The following is a 21,008-nucleotide window of genomic DNA, read 5'->3' on the forward strand; positions in this document are numbered from 1 at the left end:
TATATCATGTTGATTTGCAGATGTTGAACCATCCTGCATCCCTGAAATAAATCCAACTTGATCATAGTGTATGATCATTTTAATATATTGATGTAAGAAGTTATCTAGTATTTTGTAGAGGATTTTCACATTTATGTTCTTCAGAGATATTGGCCTATAATTTTGGCTTTTTTGTGTGTTGTTGACTTTGGTATCAGGATAATGTTGTCCCCATAAAATAAAGTGTTCTCCCTTCTTCAGTTTTTGAAAAGAGTTTGAGAAGAATAAGCGTGAATCTTTGGATGTTTGGTAGAATTCACCTGTGATGCTGACAGGTCCTGGACTTGTGTTTTTGGGGGAGGTATTTGATTACTATTTCAATCTCTTTTGCAGTTATTGGTCTATTGAGATTTTCTATTTTTCATGATTCAGTTTGGCAAGGTTATATGATTCTAATAATTTGTCCATTTCTTCTATGTTGTTCAATTTGTTCTTATATAGCTGTTCATAATGTTCTCTTATAAACCTTTGTATTTCTGTGGTGTCCATTGTAATTTTTCCTCATTCGTTTCTGATTTTATTTATCTGAGCCTTCTCTTTTTTTTCTTAGTGACTAGAGTTGCAGATTTATCTGTTTTTTTTTTTTTTTTCTTTTCAAAGAACTGGCTCTTAGCCTCATTGATCTTTTCTACTGTCTTTTTCTTCTCTATTTCATTTATTTCTGTTCTGATCTACATAATTTGCTTCCTTCTGCTGACTTTGAGTTTTGGGTTTTTTTTCCTAGTTCCTTTAGATATAAGGCTAGATTGTTTTGGGGGGATTTTGTGTGTGTGTGTGTGTGTGTGTGTGTGTGTGTGTGTGTGTGTGTGTGTGTGTTTTCAGGTAGACTTGTATTGCTATAAGCTTTCCTTCTAGTATTGAATTTGCTGCATGCTGTAGATTTTGGTATGTTGTATTTTTGTTTATTTCCAGGTATTTTCAAATTTCTCCTTTGATTTATTTTTTGACTCAATAGTTGTTCAGTATCATGTTTAATTTCCACATATTTGTGATTTTCCCAACTTTCTTCTTGTAGTTGATTTCTAGTATCAGAAATGATACTTGATATGATTTCAATCTTCTTAAATTAATTGATATTTATATTCTGTCCCAGAACATGATTTATCTTTGAAAATGATCAATTTGCACTTGAAAATAAAGTATATTTTGCTGCATTTGGATGGAATATTCTCTATAAATCTATCAGAGCCATCTGTTTATCTTTCATATAAGGCTACTGTATCTTTGTTGACTTTCTATCCAGATGATCTATCCGTTGATGTAACTGATATGTTAAAGTCCACTACTATTACTGTGTTTCTGTCAAGTCCTCCTTTTAAATTTGTCATTAATTGCTATTATAGCTACATATATATTAATAACAGGTATGTCTTTTTGATGACTTGTCCCTTTACCAGTACTGAGTGTCCATCTTTGTCTTTCATTACAATTTTTGGCTTGAAGTTTATTTTTCTGATTTGAATATGGCCACATTCACTTTCTTTTGGCTGCCGTATCCTTGGAGTATCACTTTCTATCCCTTCACTTCGAGTCTGTGTTTGGTCTTTAGAGCTAAGATGAGTCTCCTGGAGTTAGCAAGCAGATGGATCTTAGTTCTTCAACCCAGCCAGCCACTCTGTGTCTATTGATTGGTGAATTAAATCAATTAACTTTTAGGCTGATTATTGATAAAAGTGAGGAATTAGTACTGCCGTTTTGTGTGACATTTCCTGGTTGCTCCATATCTCCATTGTTTGTTTTCCTTGTGTTTCTGCCTGCCATTTTAGTTTGGTTGGTTTTCTGTGATACTTTTCTCAGTTTCCTTTTTTGCATGTGTTTCATGTCTCTGCTTTAGATTTGTGTTTTATGGTTACCTTGAAGTTTGTATAAAGCATCTCATAAATAAAATAGTCCTTTTTCTGCTGATAGCGTCTTATCTTCATTTGCCTGTATGTATTTTATACTTTTCCTCTTCCCCTTTTGTGTTTATGTTGTCTCAAGTTGTCCCTTTTTATTTTTGGAGTTTACTGCTGAATTGAAAAAGCTGTAGTTATTTTTACTGCTTTTTTCTCTTTAAACTTTATGCTATAATTTAGTAATTAACAACTTATTCTGAGTAGAGTTGCAGTTTTGTGATTGTCTATTTACCTATTTACTTTTGTGTACTTTTGCCGTTTTGTTTCAGATAAATGAGCTCCTTTGGGTATTTCTTGAAAGGCAAGTTCAGTGGTGATGAACTCCTTTAGCTCTTGTTTTTCTGAGAAAGGCTTTACTTCTCCTTCATATATGAAGGATAATTTTGCTGGATAGAGTATTCTTGGTTGACAGTTTTTAATTTCTCAACATTTTGAGTATATTATTCCACTCTCTCCCAGCCCGTAGATTTTCTGTGAGGAATTTGCTGATAGGACAGTGGAGATTTCTTTGTAGGTTACCATCTTATTTTCCCTGGTGCCTTTAAATTTCTTTCTTGGTAATTGACTTTTTGAATTTTAATATATCATGGAGAAAGTCTTTTTGCACTGAAGTAATTAGATGTTCTCATAATTTCATGGACTTGTATATCCAGTTTCTTCTCCAGGTTTGGAATGTTCTCAGCTATTATTTCTTTAAATAGAATCTCTTTTCCCTTCTCTCTTCTCCTTCTGGAATACCTATTATTCTTATGTTTCCCTTCCTTCTTAGCACAATGTTTTTATTTCTTTTACCTGGGCTGCTTTAAACAAATTTGAAAATGAGTACTTTTCACTTTCCACTACCTCTAATAGAGGCGTCACCAGTGCCTTCATGTTTGCTTCTGTTTCTGGGGGCACTAGTGCCTTGCTATTTCAGGTGTTACTTCTGTTGGTGTTACTACCTGGGACACAAGGATGGCAAGTGCCTTCATCATTTCTGGGGTTACTTGGTTTGCAGGCTCCACTGCTGAGGGAAAGAGATAGGTGGAAGGAAATCAAGGTCATGGACACCTCTGCCAGGCGCATGGTTTTTAGATTTTCAGGTGCAGTCACTGTAGGAGGGGGACTTGAGTTGAGTTTCCATTTGAAGGGAATGGGGGTCATAGGCCTCAGTGCCGCTGTTTCCCTGTTCTCTTGCCTGAATGTGCCACTGAAGCTGAGAGGCTAGATCTTGTACCCCACCTCTCCTACTGCCAGTAGGTTTTCTGGGGTTGTGGGTTCAGCTACCATGTCCAGGGGCTAGGATTACAGGCACCACTTCCACTGTTCTCCCATTATGCCTCCTCTATATGCCCAGTTTATCTACATTTAGGTGTACAGATGTGTGCAATTCTCTGGCATTCTGGTGTGTTGGGCAGAGGAACCTTTGTGAGTTGTGGATGTTTTACTAGTTTTGGATTAAAGGGGAGAGACAAAGAGAGCATCCTAAAGCTGCCATGATGCTGATTTTACTCTGCATGAGAATCTTTAAGATTAGTAGATCATAATTTTAAAACATGTACTTGGAAAACGTACATGATATATATTATCTTCAGAAAAACCCTGAATTTATTACATTTGTTAGGTCTTTGATCCCATGTCACTTCCTCAAAGAAACCTCTGACCACCTTGTCTAAAATAGTACTTCCCACCACTTTCTGCCTCCTTTCCCTGTTGGCAACCTTTGCAAGATTCTAAACAGGGAAATGACATGACGAAATTTTCATTTTTGTAAGAACCACTCTAACTACAGGGTAAAGAAGGGATTAAAGTGGGACAATACAGGATAAAAAAAAACTGTTTCTGTAATCTTGGGGGAGGTGATGATAGCTTGAACTAGGGAAGTAACAATAATAGAGTATGAGAAGTATATGGATTTGAAATATATTTAAGAGATGGAATCAATAGGATTTAGTGATTGAGTGTAAGAAAAAGAGAGAGGCGGGTATCAATGATGCTTTCAGGTTTTTGGGTTAGTCAGCAGAGTGGGCAGTGATGTAGTTCACTGGGAGAGGGAACATATTGCTTGTTAAATTGTGTCATATTCGAGAAGATATACTCAGGTAAATGTGTCTGAATATTGGCTCAGTGTCTAGACTGCAAACATATATTAAATGGCTAGCATATACCTGGTCAATGAAATCATCAAAGTGAATGAGAATTCCTTTGTTTATATGTGTGATAAGAATATAAAATGACCTACAATAGAAACCTGAGGGATATCAGGGGATTGTTCAACATATTGGGGATTGTTCAAGGAAAAGAAGTGTGCAAAGTATACTAAGAAAGAGCAGCCAAAGATAAGGAAAAGCAAGAGAGTATTTTAAGAAGGAGGAGATATTTACTAGTTTTTAATGCTACAAATGGTTTAAGAAAGGATTGAAAAGCATGTATTAGATGAAAGGCACTATTTTCTATATGTAATGAAAGACATTATTTTTAGATCCACAGCAGTCCTATAACGGAAAAATCACTATTTCATTTAGGATTGCATTACCCAACATGGAATAGAAAACTCAAAAGACATTTATGAAACAAAAGTATTGTCTAATGCAAAAAGAAGTTTGGGTGTTGGTATCTCAGGGCTGGTACAGTGCCACCTCCAGCTGCAAATGGATCTGCTGAGATGGCACATTTTAAACTCCTAATCTTTGGTATAGAAGAAGACAAGAAAAAGATCAGACGGGCTGGATTTTGAGTTAGTCAGCTTAAAGTATCTGCCATAGCCCATCCCTTTGGTTACTTATACACTTCTTCCCATGTGCTGAGTTTTAGGGGATCTAATAAATATTACCACTCTTATTTGAATGAGTGCTGAACCAACTGAGAAGACCATAGATTAAGGCAAAAGAGATTAAAAATATCTCATTTATAATAAAGTGGATCTTGTAATATATAATTTATATTTGCTTTAAATTAACTTTCTCAAAACTGAAGCCCAGAATTAGAGACTTAACCCACTCAACATTGATTGCCCTAAAAAATTACCAACATCCTGGCTACAGTGAGCCCCTCTTACTGTAAGACAGTGAATAGAGAGGGACACATACTATTCATGGACAAATTGACTTTTGAAAGAAAGGGCCTAGGCCATGCCTTCCCAGTTTCTCCTTCTAAACTCATCAGTCATGGAAGTCATTTCACTTTCCCTGGGAAACAGTGTGGGGTGAAAGAGGCACATGGAGAGTTAGGCTAGTGGAGCTCCTCCTCATGGAAAGAGCCATGGAAATAGCCATCAGAAGTAAAGAATAAATATTGCCCCACTCATACCATACAGACTTTAAAAAAGGTAGAAGGCCTTCACCTCCTTTCTAAAGAAGACAAATCATAGCATTCAAAAAAAAAATTAGTTCATTTCCTAAGAATAAAGCTGAGCTAAAGGCATGGAATAGCAGAATTAATAATGCAGAAGAAAGAATATCTGACCTAGAAGATAGGATAATGAAAATTAACCAAGCAAAACAGGAGAAGCTAAATGGAAAAAAGTGAAAACAAGATAACAGACCTATGAGATAATATAAAGCCTGCCAATCTACAAATAATAGGGATTCCAGAAGGAGAAAAAAGAGAAAGGAGGATTGAAAACCTGTTTCAAGAAATTATGGCTGAAAACTTCCAAAACCTAAAGAAGTCAAGATATCCAAATACAGAAAGCACAGAAGGTCCCAAACAAGATAAACACAAACAGACATACACCAAGACATATTATAATAGAAATAGCAAAAGTTAGAAGATTCTAAAAGCAGCAAGATAAAAAAAAAAAAAGAGTTCATTACAAGGAAACCCACCATAAGGCTGTTCTCTGATTTCTCTATAGAAATGCTATGGGCTGGAAAGGAATGGCAAAATACATTCAAAGTCTTGAAAGGGAAAGATCTGCAACCTAGAATACTTTGGGGGATTATCATTTCAAATAGGAGAAATAAAGAATTTCTCAGACAAGCAGAAACTAAAAACAGCAATATTAAACTTATCCTAAACTACTGAAGGGTTTTTTTAAGTAGATAAGAAGCAAGAACATGTAGGAAGGAAGAAATCAGAGTGGGAAAGGAAATAAATTAACCAGTATACAGATTAAAAAAAAAAAAACTATTTGCGAAAGCATGTTAAACACAAGGAGCAGCAAAAGGATAAAAATGTAAAAAAGGACATCAAAATCATAAAATGTGGGGAAGGAGAGTAAGAAAATGTATATGCTTTTTTTTTTTTTTAAAGAATGTATCTGAGCCTATGTGACTACCAGTCTAAAGCAAACAGATAGAGAAAGGGGTTAACATACTTGAAATATAGGGCAACCACCAATCAAAAACATAAAATAGATTCATAAAAACCAAAAAGGAGAGGACACAACCATAAAATAGAAGGAAATCATCTAACCACAAAAGAAAAATAAACAGACAAAGGAGAAGCACAGAATCAACCAAAATAGAAAGTTTAAAATGTCAGTAAATACATATTTATTAATAATTACTTTAAATGTCAGTGGACTGATGCTCCAATCAAAAGACATAGAGTGGCAGACTGGATTAAAAACAAACAAACAAAAAACCCAAGTGCCTATAGTATGCTGCCTACAAGAGTCTCACCTTAGGGCAAAGGACACATAAATTGAAAGTGAGGGGACTGGAAAAAGATATTTCATGCCAATGACAGAAAAGCCCGAGTCACTTTAAAACAAAGACCATAAAGAAAAATAAAAAGGGCAGTATTTAATGATAAAAGGATAAATACAGTAAGAGGATTTTATACTTGTCAACATATATGAAACAAATACAGGAGCACCCAGATTCATGGAACAAATAATAACAGACACAAAGGGAGAAATTGATGGGAATAGAATAATAATAGGAGACTTTAACATCTCATGCACATTAATGGACAGATCTTCTATATAGAAACTCAGTAAGACAACAGAAATCCTAAATGATACAATGGAAAAGTTAGACTTAATGGATATTTACAGAACATTACATACAACAAAACCAGAATATACTTTATTTTCAAGTGCACAAGGAAGAGTCTCTGAGATTGACCACATACTAGGGCAAAAACAAACCTCAGCAGATTTAAGAGTATAGAAATTATTTCAAGCATCTTCTCAAGCTATAACATCATGAAACAAGAAATCAACCACAGGAAAAGAAATGAGGAAAAAATGACTACATGGAGACTAGACAACATGTACTAAAAAACCAGTGACTCTACAAGGAAATCAGATAGGAAATTAAATACCTTGAGACAAATGACAGTGAAAACACAACCATACAAATACAATGGGGATGCAGCAAAAGCAGTTCTTAGAAGTTTATGGCAATACAGACCTTCCTAGGAAAACAAGAAAATCTCAAACAACCTAGCACCTAAAACAATGAGAAAAAGAAACAAAATGTAAAAGCAGAAGGAAAGAAATAATGAAGATCAAAGAGGAAATAAATAAAAGAGATTTAAAAAATAGAATAGAAATTTCAGTAGAAGTTTCAATTGAAAAATCATTAAAGCCAAGAGCTGTTTCTTTGAAAGGGCTAAAAAACTGACAAATCTCTGGCCAGGCTCACCAAGAAGAAAAGAGAGAATGCAAATAAAATAAGAAATGAAATAGGATAAATCTCAACTGATACTGTGGAAGTACAAAAATTCATGCAAGAATACTATGAACAGTTATATGCCAACAAATTGGACAACCTAAAAGAAATTAACAACTTTCTAGAAACATACAGCCCACCAAAATTGAATCAAGAAGAAATAGATCATTTGAAGAGACTAATCTCTAGAAATTTAATTTCATATGTAATAAAAAAAAAAGCACTCCCTACAAACAAAAGTGCAGGACCAGATGACTTCACAGGCAAATTCTACCAAACATACAAAGAACTACCCACCCTTCTTAAACTCTTCCAAAAGATTGAAGAAGGAACACTCCCGAAGATATTCTATGAAGCCACTATCCCCTAATGCCCAAGCCATACAAAGACACTACATAAAAAGAAAATTATAGGCTAATATCTTTGTGACTATAGATGCAAAAACTCTCAACAAAATTTCACTCAACCAAATTCAACAACACATAAAAAAGATTGTCCACCACAACCAAGTGGGATTCATCCCAAGTCCATAAGGATGGTTCAGCCTATGCAAATCAACATCATACACCACATTAACAAAAGAAAAGAAAAAAAAAGAGAATCTAGCCCCCCCCACACACACACAATATGATCATCTCAATAGACGCAGAAAAATCATTTGGCAAAATCAAACATCCATTCATGTTAAAAACTCTTACTAGACTAGATACAGCCAGCATTGCATCCCTCTGTGAAAACTGGCTTCTTATAAAGGTAAATTTTCACTTAATGTTTGACACAGAAATCCCATTCTACATTATTTACCTAAAAAAATGAAAACAAGTAAGTCCAAACAAAGACTTGTAACAAAATAGTCATAGAAGCTTTACTCATAGGGCCAAAACCCAGAAGAAAAATCCAAATATCTTGAGAGGTGAATAGATAAGAAAAAAACGGCGTCTTGTGTTGGAACTAGGCAGTAAAAGGGATGAATACTGCTGACATGCAGCAGCTTGGATGAACCTCCAATATGTGCTGAGCAAAAGAAGCCAGACACAAAGGAGTGCCTAGTGTAGGATTTCGAATGTATGAATAAATATAAATTTAATCTATAGTGACAAGAAGCAGATAGGTAGTTCTCTGAGGCCAAAGATAGGAGATTGTTGTGGTATAGGGCCCAAGAAATCTTTTAGGGCAATGGACGTTTTCCACATTTTGATTACGAACATAATTACACAGGTGGAGAAATGTGTTACAACTCGTGTACAATTAACATTTTTCTATTTTCTATTTAAATAATTTAAATAACATTTTTCTATTAAAAAATCCTGGCTCTTCTATTTACTATTTCAAAGGCGAAATTAATAAGCTCATCTTCTCTGTACTTCAGCTGTAAATGGGCAACAATATTAGTAACTAATAATGTTAGTAACTAGTGGCTGCGAGAATTAAATAACAGTGATTGTAAAGCTCTTCCACACTTTCTGGCACAGAGTGAACATATGTGAGTTATTATGAACCAAATTTCCAGTTTTAAGAATTATGGGTTTTAGTTCCAGAATTATGGGTTGTTTCTGAGCTATATGTTTTTTAGGAACCTGTGTGAATGTTCCATTTATTCATCTTTCTGGCTGATGCATGCCTCAGGTATGATTTTATTTCCTAGGCTTTCAGTAACTTCCCTTTTTATGGTTAAGGAAATTCTCTTATTGGATAAGTGTTCTGAATTCGCTAAGTGGTTCTGAAATCATAAAATTATCAAATGCTTATTCTGCATCTATTGAGATAATCATGCAGCTGTTTTACTTTAATCTTTTAATATGGGTAATTACATTAATTAACTTTCTAAGGTTAATCTTATATCCAAATCAATAGATTTAACTTGCAGCATGCACATGCACATAGATGCACATTATTTTTAAAGATTTTGCATTTATCCTTGTAAGTGAAATTGGGTCTATGATTTTCTTTTCTTTTTTACCATCCCTATCTGGTTTTGATATGAATGTAGTACTAGTGACAAAAAGGAGGTTTGGGTGTATATCAGCTTTTTCTACTCTATGCCAGAAAAGCAGGAATCATCTGTTTCCTTTGCAATATCAATCTGTGCTTTTAAATTGGGGTGTGTGGTTGGATAATACGAGAAAAAAGAATCTATACATGTATGTTTAACTGGGTCACCATGCTGTACAGTAGAAAATTGACAGAACACTGTAAACCAGCTATAATGAAAAAAAAATCATTATATATAAAAAGAAAAAAAGATATTTGTGTTTACTAAGTATTTTGTTTTGATCATTTTTAATCAAATTTGGCATGCACCATTATAAGCCCATTACTAAATTATTTTGTTTGCAATGACACCAAGTTTATTAAAGTAAAGCTGGAGTTCCCACTGTGGCACAGTGAGATCCAGGTGTCTCTGCAGCAGCAGGGATGCAGGTTCAGTCCCCGGCCTGGGAACTTATACCATGGTGCCACCAAAAAGGGAAAACAAATAAATAAAGTAAAGCTACGTGGGCTCACACAGTAAATAGTAAATCTGGGAGTTCGCATTCAAACCCAAGCCTCTCTGACTTTAAAGCCTGTTCATACTGACCCCGTGATAAAAACGTGTAAGCAAAAGCATGTTCACAGATGTGCGTGTACAGATATGTACACACACACCACAGTAAGATTTCTGATAGGCTAACAGCGCTTATCTCAGTATAATGGAATAATATGTATTTTCAATTTTATAAACTTTTTGTATTGCAGTTTTTGTGTGAGCATCTATTTTATAATCAAATAAAATATTTGAAAAATAAGAGACACAGGCAATTGATTCAAGGATGTGAGCTTGAAAAGTAAACTGATACTAATTCCAAAATTATGAGCACTCATTAAGGGGCCTTGGGACATGAAGGAAAATATGATAAAATTGTAATTTAAATATAGAAGTACAGCCATTTTTGAAAACTTCATGGAATGATATGTGCATACTTAGAAAATGTGTGGATGTTTGACACATGCTTAATGATTGCATATACTTAGATTGGATACAAACAGGATTGGGAATCAGATTTTGGTTTGAATCATAGCTCTGTAGGCTCACTAAATTTCAGATCTTAAGCAAATCAATCCCTCTGAGACTCTTCCTCTTGTGTAGACTAGAGAAAATAATGCTCATTTAGCAAAAATGCTATCAGAACAAAGTGAGATCATGTATATAAAGAACATAGCACATAAATGCTCAAAAAATGGAAGCAGCTATTATATACTGTTCACATTTCAGTCATACCTTGTTACTATTACTATATGTATTTCTTAGGAACAAATGTATTCATAATAGTCCTTCTTTTATGTCTTAGTAGCATTCAGTTTATGTGCAAGGTAATTGAAGTTTCTTCTGTTAATAGAAAGGATTTGATCATGTTAATACCCCAGAATTTAAACAGTATTTAGAATAATGTCGAGATGATATCTTTCTTTCTTCTTAAATTATAATTATATAAGTTATTGAAAGATGTTAAAAAGAGCAGTCTTCTAAAATAGTGAAGAATCATTATATAATTATAATTGCTGTGTTAATGCTTTCAGGTTGTAGACTCAGCATTGAAAAAGCTGGAGTGTACTCCCATTGAAATAGAAGATTTTGTGGAACATTTTACTTTTTTGGATACAGTTTCTTCAAAAATTTCCAAATTAGAAAAAGAGTACTCAACAATTTCTCAGCTATATTCTGTTGTAAAGTATTACCAGATCCATATTTCAGAGGAGCAAATTGCCGTACATAAAATCTTTCTGACCAAGTTTGGTCAACTAAAAACTTGCGTGAAGTTAAGTGAAAGCAATAAGGATGCTGCTATTGCTAAATTCAGAGACAATTTGGAAGCACATATCACTGGTCTGCGCATGGAAGTTAGTAATTTAAAGGCCAAAGTAAGTTTTTGTTTTTCTGTAAAAATCAACTTGATATTAGTCTCATATAAGCCTAACATACAGGTATTTTCTTTGTGTGGAATCTTAGGTAAAAAATTTAATCCAAATATTCTTAAGATGGAATTCACAGGCAGAATTTTCTTGATTTGTGAACTTGAATGGGAAGTGAAATTACACATCTATTTCACTAACCTCTAACTGAAATTGAGCATTTTCTCCAATTATGAATGATTGTCGAAACAATTGCAAAGCTGATGACTTTTTCTGTAGGCTTCCACAGACTGCAAAAAAGGGATAAAGAACTCTGAAATCTTTCTGGGTCTTAGTCTAAGCCAAAAGGTAATAATCAATTATCATGAGGAACAAACTATAAAATAAACAGCTAGTATTTACTGACCTTTTACCAAGCATCAGTAACTTTGCCAGGTGCTTTATCCTTTTATCTGCATGGAAAGAAAAACAAAAAAAAAAACAAAAAAACAAAAACCCTGAGATTTAAAGAGACTAACTTGACATCACATAGCAAGTAAGAGCCAGAGCTCCAGACACCTTGCTTCTCACCACCCTATCTCTCCTCACCACCGTTGCATGTTGTTGTTATCATGTTTATTCAGTGTATTTTGAGTATGTATATATGTATTAGGCACAATGTTATTTATTGCAACTGATTATTTTTTTTTAATTTATGCACTCCGTGGCTGACACCATTCTGTGAAGATTTCAATTTGAACCCTGCTGATAGGACTGGCAGAAGTTTACCTTGATTCCACCTAAGCAATAAGAGTATTTCTCCAAATATTTTTCCCCCTCTCTGAAGATAGCTCATTTATAAAACTAAGTAAATATTAATGAATGGAAAATTATGAGAGAAGCCTAAGGAGATTTTTATATGAGCATAACCATTAATAAGTTATATATTAGGCCCTATCCATTGCCACAGATACTGCTCATCAATTTCATAACCTTATTGTGTTGTGATTTTTATCAGTGTCTGTTAGATGACCAGACTCCAGATAACATGCAGTTCCATAGGCTGGATTTTCTGTAAAGAATAAGGTAATAGGATCCAAATTCATTTATACTTTCAAAAACTTTTTAATAAAAAGCTGCCGTCTCCATTTTACTGTACTAGGTTCTATGAGGTATAAAAAAAATGAATCAGTGAAATTGTCCTTAATCTTAAGGATTTTATAATTTGGGAATGGATAATTCAGGGCAACATTTCACTTACGTCCCTCTTGGGAGGATACTGTTGCAAATACCCACAATTTCAGGTGCAATAGTAAAACATTAATACAAGGCAACATGTGACCAACATCATAAAAGTAATACAAAGTTCAACAGAATCAGAAAAAGGAAATAAGATTTGGAGTCAGGCTGCCATAGAGCCATACCCTGGAATTGCCACTTAATCATTAGATGATGGGAAAACGATTTCGAACTTTGGAACTTCCTTAAAAAATTGTGGAAAATATAAACTCTCTCAAGTTTCTTGTATGGCATCAGTAGATAAGGTATTGAATACTTGGCACAGGGCCTGAGATAAAGTACACAATAAATTATAGATATGACGGTATCAATTAATTAAAATTGATCATAATCATAGTTATACATTAAGGGCAGTCTTCAGATGATGACTGCGAATAATGTTTGTTGAAACTCAGATGGCATACTGAAAGGCTATCAGTAAAACATGGTTAAGTTGGGAACATTCTGTCCTCTGAAAAAGGTTTTGCTGTTATTTTTTTAGATAAGAAATCCTGTTCTATTATGTGCTGGTACTCAAGTGTCAACAGCAATGGAAATGATCCAGAGGCTCTCAGAGGAAGCTGCAAATTTAGCCAACAAAGCTAAAACATATGCAAGCTATCGGGACTGTTTCGATGATGCCCAATTTCATCTACATTCTCTTAGTATGGACGAGATTACCCAGATTGTGCTTTCAGAGATCTCTGACATTGAATATGATTTAACCTTAAGGAAAATATTATGGGATGCGCAAGAGGAATGGGGAGCACTCTTTTGGGAATGGAGGAATAGCGCTCTTCGCAGTATTGATACGGAATTAGCATATCGAAACGTTTCAAAATGGATGCAAATAATCTTTGTACTAGAAAAAGGTAAAGTGTCTTTCTCAAGTTCTCCTATTTAGGAGTACCCCTAAAATTGCCTCCGGGCCAGCTAGATCATTGTCCTTGGCTCCATCACTCCGCCTGTTCCAAGGCCTGACCATTACTGGCTGGAAAGAGCACAAGAGTGTAAGTAGGAATCACTTCCTGAAGCAAGAAAGAGCTGAAAACTTTAACAAAAAAATTTTTAAGCAGTTAGTAACAATTTTTATATCTGCTAGAAGTTGGTTCCCTGGGTAGATTCCGAAACACTTCACCCTGATTCTGTCTCTCCGTAGAGCCTGGGGTATTCCTATTTCAGCGCCCACCCACATGTCCTCCCTGTGTATGCCTGCAGTATATCCTTTGAGCAGTAGGGGATACAGCTAGCATCACTTTGAGAGGTTCCCCCTGCTAATAATCAAACCCGAAATCTTGCCGAGGCAGAGATGCTGTTCCTCTGTGAGCAATTCTGTTAAGACCCTATCCTTTCCCAAAAGAAAGTTTTATTTCTCTTGGCAAGAAAAAATTTTTTTTTAATTCCTCTCTTATCGCTCAGCTATACTTTAAGCTATAATTTCCTCCCAGGAAAATCACTTTGGTTTGCTTGTTTTTAAATTTTGCAAGATGTGTAACTATAAAAACTTTAGGAAAAAGAAAAATTGGGGACATATCACTCATCATGTTAAGGCAGCACGACACTCATTTTATGCATTCCCTCTCGATATTTTGTCATGTATTTGTTTCAGAGAACAATATGTAAGTAACAAGTAGACAATGCTTTTTTTTTTTTTTTTTGGTCTTTTTGTCTTTTTGCCTTTTCTGGGGCTGCTCCCGTGGCATATGGAGGTTCCCAGGCTAGGGGTCGAATCGGAGCTGTAGCCACCGGCCTACGCCACAGCCACAGCAACGCGGGATCCTCAACCCACTGAGCAAGGTCAGGGATGAAACCTGCAACCTCATGGTTGCTAGTTGGATTCGTTAACCACTGACCCATGACGGGAACTCTGACCATGTTTTCTTTTATCCGAGGTTTACCAGATAAAATCTTGCTGTTTGCCAAAGTATAAACGTATAAAAACCAAAGTTGTTCTCTTGTCCTTTTATCTAACCAGGTCTTAAAATTCACTTTTGTTATTCAATATGAGCTTTCTAAAATAAGCCCCGTCTGTATAAATTGCATAGTCAATCACATGGGTATAGTTTTCAGATCTCCTGAGTCCTCCAATTTGGTTATATCTCTGTCTCCTCCCCTTCTGTTTTGTAAATGTAGAAAAAGTTTATAAGGATTGACTCTTCAGTTGCCCAGGTTTTAAGTCCTGTACCCCAGTGGGTTGTCAATGCCAGAGAACAGGCTGGCACTGATCTAGGGCACAGTTTCTGCTTACACTTTCTACATTTCAGTTTAAAGATATTTTCTTTATGAAATGATAGTGATAGATTTTTCACTTGATGTTCTTCCGCACTGAGCAGAATCGAAAAACCCAAAACCTATAACAGTCTTTTGAATTGTATGTGTGCACCTGTCACTCTGAATGTCTTAATGTCTTCAGTGAAAATCTGAGAAACTCTATGGCAGCTGGCTATTCCTAATCTCAGATTTTACAAGATAACTTGATTCTTATGGTCTTGGGTTTTAATTACCAGTTGTGATAACTATTTTTCTTTATTTTAATCCATACTTGATTAAAGGGTGATATTAATAAAACTCATTATTTTAGTACAGACTAATAACTAATAAACCAGTATTACATTAAACAGCAAATTTATTTTCTGGCTTAAAAAATATGATGACCCATTACTTCTTACAGGTTTACCTAAAAACGACATGGTAACACATCTTAAGCAATCAGTGACCGATTTTAAACAAGAGCTGCCTATCATCACTGCACTAGGAAATCCCTGTCTCAAGCCAAGGCATTGGGAAGCTCTCCAGGAGATGATTGGAAAATCAGTTTCTCTTGATAAAAACTGTACAGTCGAGAATCTTCTAGCACTCAAGGTAAATAAAATAGTTTGAAAAAAATGTTGGCATAGTGGAGGGCCCGATTTTAAGTAGGCAAGTAAATCTATAGGAATTAGAAAAGGGAGGTGTTTATAGAATGTTTGAAAAAGTAGGAATAGATTAGTAGATAACAGGTGATGGGAAATTTTGTTTAATCGGGAGTATTTTAGTGCAGACTAGTAATGATAAACTAGTAATTGCAGTAAACAGTAAATTTGCTTTTTGGTTTTAAAAATACGATCAACATATCATAAGGGTAATAAGCCATTCATCATGCCATTATTATCTTGGTGATTAGTAAACAGTAATACTGGTTTTCATGTGTGACAAGTGAAATTAGTGTTTTATAATTTAACAATGCTACTACTTATAGAGAATACATTTTATAGGAATAGAAAAATCAAAACTACTATATTCCATTTTATATAGAATTAAGATATAGTAAAAGCATGTTATGGTAGCCCTACCAACAACTTGATATTTTATTTAAAATAATACAGTTAGCAACCTCAAGTCTGCTCTCCATGTCTGCGATTTGTTCCTGCTTTATAAATAGGATTACTCATGCCATATTTTAGATTCCACATATAGATGAAATCATATGGTATTTGTCTTTCAAGGGGGGAGGGGGAGGGAGTGGGATGAACAGGGAACTTGGGGTTGGTAGATACAAACTATTACATTAAGAATCGCTATGCAATGGGGTCCTACTGAATAGCACAGGAAACTATGTCCAGTCTCTTTGGTTAGAACATGATGGAAGGGAGTATGAAAAAAAGAACGTGTGTGTGTGTGTGTGTGTGAGTATATATATGACTGGGTCACTTTGCTGTATAGCAGAAATTGAAGGAAACTAGTAAATCAACTATACTTTAATTTAAAAATTTAAATAAAAATAAAATATAATTAGCAACTATTTGATTTGTCTGTAGGCTTTGTTATAAAAATAGAATTTTACAGTGGTTTTCACGGTTAAGGTTTTTTCTATTTTCATGAAAAGCATGTCACAAAGTTAAGAGAAGAGGTCAATTGTATATATATATATATATATATATATATATATATATATATAAGATGAATACAGTTACTTTATGATTGATCATTTTAATTTTAGAAAGCCATTAACCATTTTTATTGTATTATTTTTTTGTCCTTTATCTTTTTAGGGCCACACCTGTGGCATATGGAGGTTCCCAGGCTAGGGGTCCAATCAGAACTGTTGCTGCCAGCCTACTCCAGAGCCATAGCAACGCCAGATCCAAGCTGTGTCTGTGACCTACACCACAGCTCATGGCAACGCCAGATCCTTAACCCACTGAGCGAGGCCAGGGATTGAACCCACAACCTCATAGTTCCTAGACAGATTTGTTTCCACTGTGCCACGGCAGGAACTCCAGCCATGTTCTTTATAATAGATAAAGATAATTATAGGCATTAAGAGTCATCTAAAACCCTCAGATATTACCAAGATAAGATCTGGAAGATCTGACCATTTGTCAGTAAGATTCCAAACTTTGACCATAAAGACATGAACTGGCCAGATGCACTTGGATGAGATTTTTTGCTTTGCACATTATCGGTTTCTGAATTTATTTTTTTAGCATTTTCAGAATGTCAGCAAGAGTGTAAAGTTTTTTCTTCAGCACAGAAACTTGATGGTACTGTGATGGTTCCTTATCTGCCTTTGGATGAATAATCTATGTCAAAAGACAAGCCTCTTTCCCAAAGCTTTTACTTACAACCATAAATAATCAACTGATTCCACCATTCTCCCATCTTTGTCAAACCCATAAGACAGATGATGAAAACTAGTCATATTTGTTCATAGTCCCCACCGAGCTGCATACTAAAACAGAACTGCAGCAGATTCGGCTTTGAGGAATAAAAGCAATCCGCCCAGCTAGTTAATTTTAAGATGCAGAGATGAGAAGCATCTGAGTATCTGTTAGGGTGAGTGAATCTGGAGATTTATATCAAGGTTTCACCCAATAGGAAATGGCAGTCAGTGATATGGAAAACGCTTATATATACTCACTACAGTATTTTGAGAGACATTTATCCTCGTGGAGCAGTGGCAAAGAAAAGCCAGAGAAAGCTGGGTCCATTAGGGTGACACTCTCTCAGATGATCATATCCCAAGATTTATTGTAGAAAGTAAAAGCATGTCACAGAGTAATCAAGCATTTGGCATTAATGCAAAGAAAAGAAAGCTGAAGGAAATAATACCATCTGCAAATATACATAACGTGCCATTAACTACTCTTTACACTGACTAGAATCAGAGGAAATAAATTTTGTGCTCAGAAATTTTCACTGAGCATGAAGAATGTGATAGAGTTAGGATGATAAAAACTGGAAAGGGCCGTGTCGTGATGGTTCGCCCATGAAGTCTCTGGTTGGGATATACACCTAATAGAATCAGATCTTTAATACCTTTAACACATTCACTTAAATCTTCCACTTCAAGTCAGGAATGATTTGCTTCACTGGATACTAATTTTTTTTTTCATTTTAGATGTTTCAGTATGAAAATGCAATAAATGAAATATCAACCTCAGCAACTAATGAAGCTGCTCTTGAAAAAATGCTATTTAAGATTATTGATCTTTGGAACACGACTCCTTTACACTTAGTTCTTCATCACACTGAAAATTACTCTATCCTGATAATTTCATCTATAGATGACATTTTAGCTCAGTTAGAAGAGTCTCAAATCATAATTGCAACAATTAAAGGATCTTCCTATCTTGGGCCCATTAAGGTAAACATTATGGCAGAGGGAAAATGTTTTCATTGTGTTTAGTTTTATTTATCACTTTAATTTTTGCATTATGCAAGCTTTGAATTATATAAATCACATACTTATATAGAAAGGAGTATTTCGAATACTAAAAATAACTTTTGATGGAAACAATAATGGTTCATGAGAAAGTGTCAGAAAATTTAATTTGGGCAGATGAGATAAATTTAGATGAAACAAAATATGACCCTATAAATCATGACTCTTGCCAGCAGTGCCACTGCTGATAGAAACAGTCACATGAGTTGAATCATGAGTTCTAGTTGTCCCCATGAGAGAACCGTTGCCTTGAGATTCTTCTTGCCGAAGTGGTATGGTTCATTTTCATTGCCTGTCCTCTTGCTTTTAAAGGTTAATCCTACCTCTCCACTTGTATATCCCTGCAATTATTTTAGCAGCCTCTACATCTCTTGATAGTGTAATTATGAACCGAACCGTAGAGTCAGCTTGTATTCAGTGTCATATGATAGTCCTTCTCTGGGCAGCCCCACATTCCATAACATAACTAAGAATCACTTTAAAACTTCAGGAAACTCAACAAGATATATAATAATATAGAGATATCTACAGTAATATTAACATAGTTGATTATGGAGAGATTAAACAACCAGAGAGAGAGAGATGTACTCAACAAATGGAATTCACAGGATTTCCTGCTATGGAGCCATTTGTTAAGGATCCTACTGCAGTGGCTTGTGTCGCTGTGGAGATGCAGGTTTAATCCCCAGCCCAGCACATTGGGTTAAGGATCTGGTGTTGCCGCAGCTGTGGCATAGTTTGCAGCTGCAGCTGAGAGTTGATCCCTGGCCAGATATTTCCATATGCTGCAGGTGTGCCAAAGAAAGGGAGGGGAAGAGGAGGAAAGGGAAGGGGAAAAAGAAAGGAAGGAGGAAGGAAGGAAGAAAGAAAATAGAATTCACATTATTTGTAAACACACAAATATTTAGGGAAAGTGTCAATTGATTGGACCTTGGAGGAAAAAACTTAATAAATTATAAAAAAAAAAAAAAAGGATAGACCAAATAGACTATTTTCTAACCACATGCAGTAAAATTTTTAAACGAATGGCAAAAAAAAAAAAAGCATAAAAAATAGACCGACAACAACAAAACCACCCAGAAAGGGGGAAATTAAAAAGCAACGTAGGAATATACAGAAAATGTGATCAAATTTTTTAAATTAGAAATAAGCCAAGGGAGTTCCCATCGTGCCGCAGTGGTTAACGAATCCGACTAGGAACCATGAGGTTGCGGGTTCGGTCCCTGCCCTTGCTCAGTGGGTTGACGATCTGGCGTTGCCGTGAGCTGTGGTGTAGGTTGCAGATGCGGCTCGGATCCCGCGTTGCTGTGGCTCTGGTGTAGGCCGGTGGCTACAGCTCCGATTGGACCCCTAGCCTGCGAACCTCCATATGCCGCAGGAGCGGCCCAAGAAATAGCAAAAAAAAAAAAAAAAAAAAAAAAAAAGACAAGAAATAAGCCAAAAGGAGAGAATTATAAACCAAACTTTGTCACAATTGACTAGAGCTCTACAGAAAGGAACATTTAGGCACTAAATGCCTTCATTTAAAACTAAAAATGAATTTAATAATAAAGTAGGAATACTCAAGTTGAAAAGAACAGCACATGCATGCAGACACACACACACACACACACACACACACATACATTTCTACTTCTAAGCAAGATGGGTTATAGGGACCAGATAGACAGTTTTGCCTGTAACACCCAAGTTAAAAAAACCCCATCAGTCAATGGTTTTTAGGACAGTGGACATGAGGCATTGAAAGACAAGGATCCCTGAGAGATGGGAAACAAACGAGGTGAGCCCTGTCATTGCCCTAACTTACTGCCTTGAGTTTCCATACCGTGGTTGGAGGAGAGGGGAGAAATCCAACCAGAGGTTGGTAGACTCCTTGATATCATGAGATGCTGTTGAAAGACCTGAGAAGCCAAAGGAGGCCAGAGTACAGGATAAATTACCAGGGAGGACACAGCCGAAGAGAAAGAGGACTTCCGACAGCCGTGGAAGGTTGCTAGTCAAGTATTCAGCACACCCAATCCCTAGCATGTGAATGTGAGAAAACGACTAGAAACCAGGGAAATGGCCTCTTTAGAGAATTACAGAGAACCATTCATAAGGGCTGGGAATAATACCCACATCCAGCCACTACAGTAAAACAATCTTACAGCTCATGAGCATTAATTAGATAGAGCACTTAAAAGGATTATGCCAGAGTAATGTGGAATAATTAGTCCTAGACTAAATGCACCTCTTGTCTTCCCTAACACATCTTAAAAGGAAAACCCCTAATGATAAACCTGGGTTTTTTTTGTTTGTCTGGTTTTTGTTTTTTAGGGCCGCAGGTGCAGCGTGTGGAAGTTCCAGGCTAGGGATCGAATTGGAGCTGGAGCTGCAGCTGCCGGCCTGTACCACAGCCACAACAATACGGGATCCAAGTTGCATCTACAACCTGCAGCACAGCTCATGGCAACACCAGCTCCTTAACCCACTGAACGGGGCCAGAGATCAAACCTGTGTCCTCATGGGTACTAATCAGGTTCATTAACCGCTGAGCCACAACGGAAACTCCAAATCTTTTTTTTTTTTTTTTTAAAGCCATGCCTGCAGCATGTAGAAGTTCCTGGGTCAGGGAGTGAACCT

General features: G+C 35.8%; 1 protein-coding gene across 1 annotated transcript in view; it reads left to right on the forward strand.

Moving 5' to 3' along the window:
* Window positions 1–21,008, forward strand: part of DNAH14 (dynein axonemal heavy chain 14) — a 343,434-nt gene that overhangs the window by 114,405 nt on the left and 208,021 nt on the right. Inside the window, exons 18-21 of the mRNA XM_084979196.1 lie at window positions 11,093–11,434; window positions 13,185–13,554; window positions 15,354–15,544; window positions 18,063–18,308. Of these exons, the coding sequence (XP_084835322.1) occupies window positions 11,093–11,434; window positions 13,185–13,554; window positions 15,354–15,544; window positions 18,063–18,308 (1,149 nt within the window). The remainder of the gene's footprint in view (window positions 1–11,092; window positions 11,435–13,184; window positions 13,555–15,353; window positions 15,545–18,062; window positions 18,309–21,008) is intronic.

This window comes from Sus scrofa, chromosome 10 (genome assembly GCF_054392235.1).
Source record: "Sus scrofa isolate SSC_HxYL_T2T_F1_AM1 chromosome 10, Sscrofa_HxYL_maternal_Yorkshire_Landrace_v2.0, whole genome shotgun sequence".
In the NCBI taxonomy this organism is placed as follows: domain Eukaryota; kingdom Metazoa; phylum Chordata; class Mammalia; order Artiodactyla; family Suidae; genus Sus; species Sus scrofa.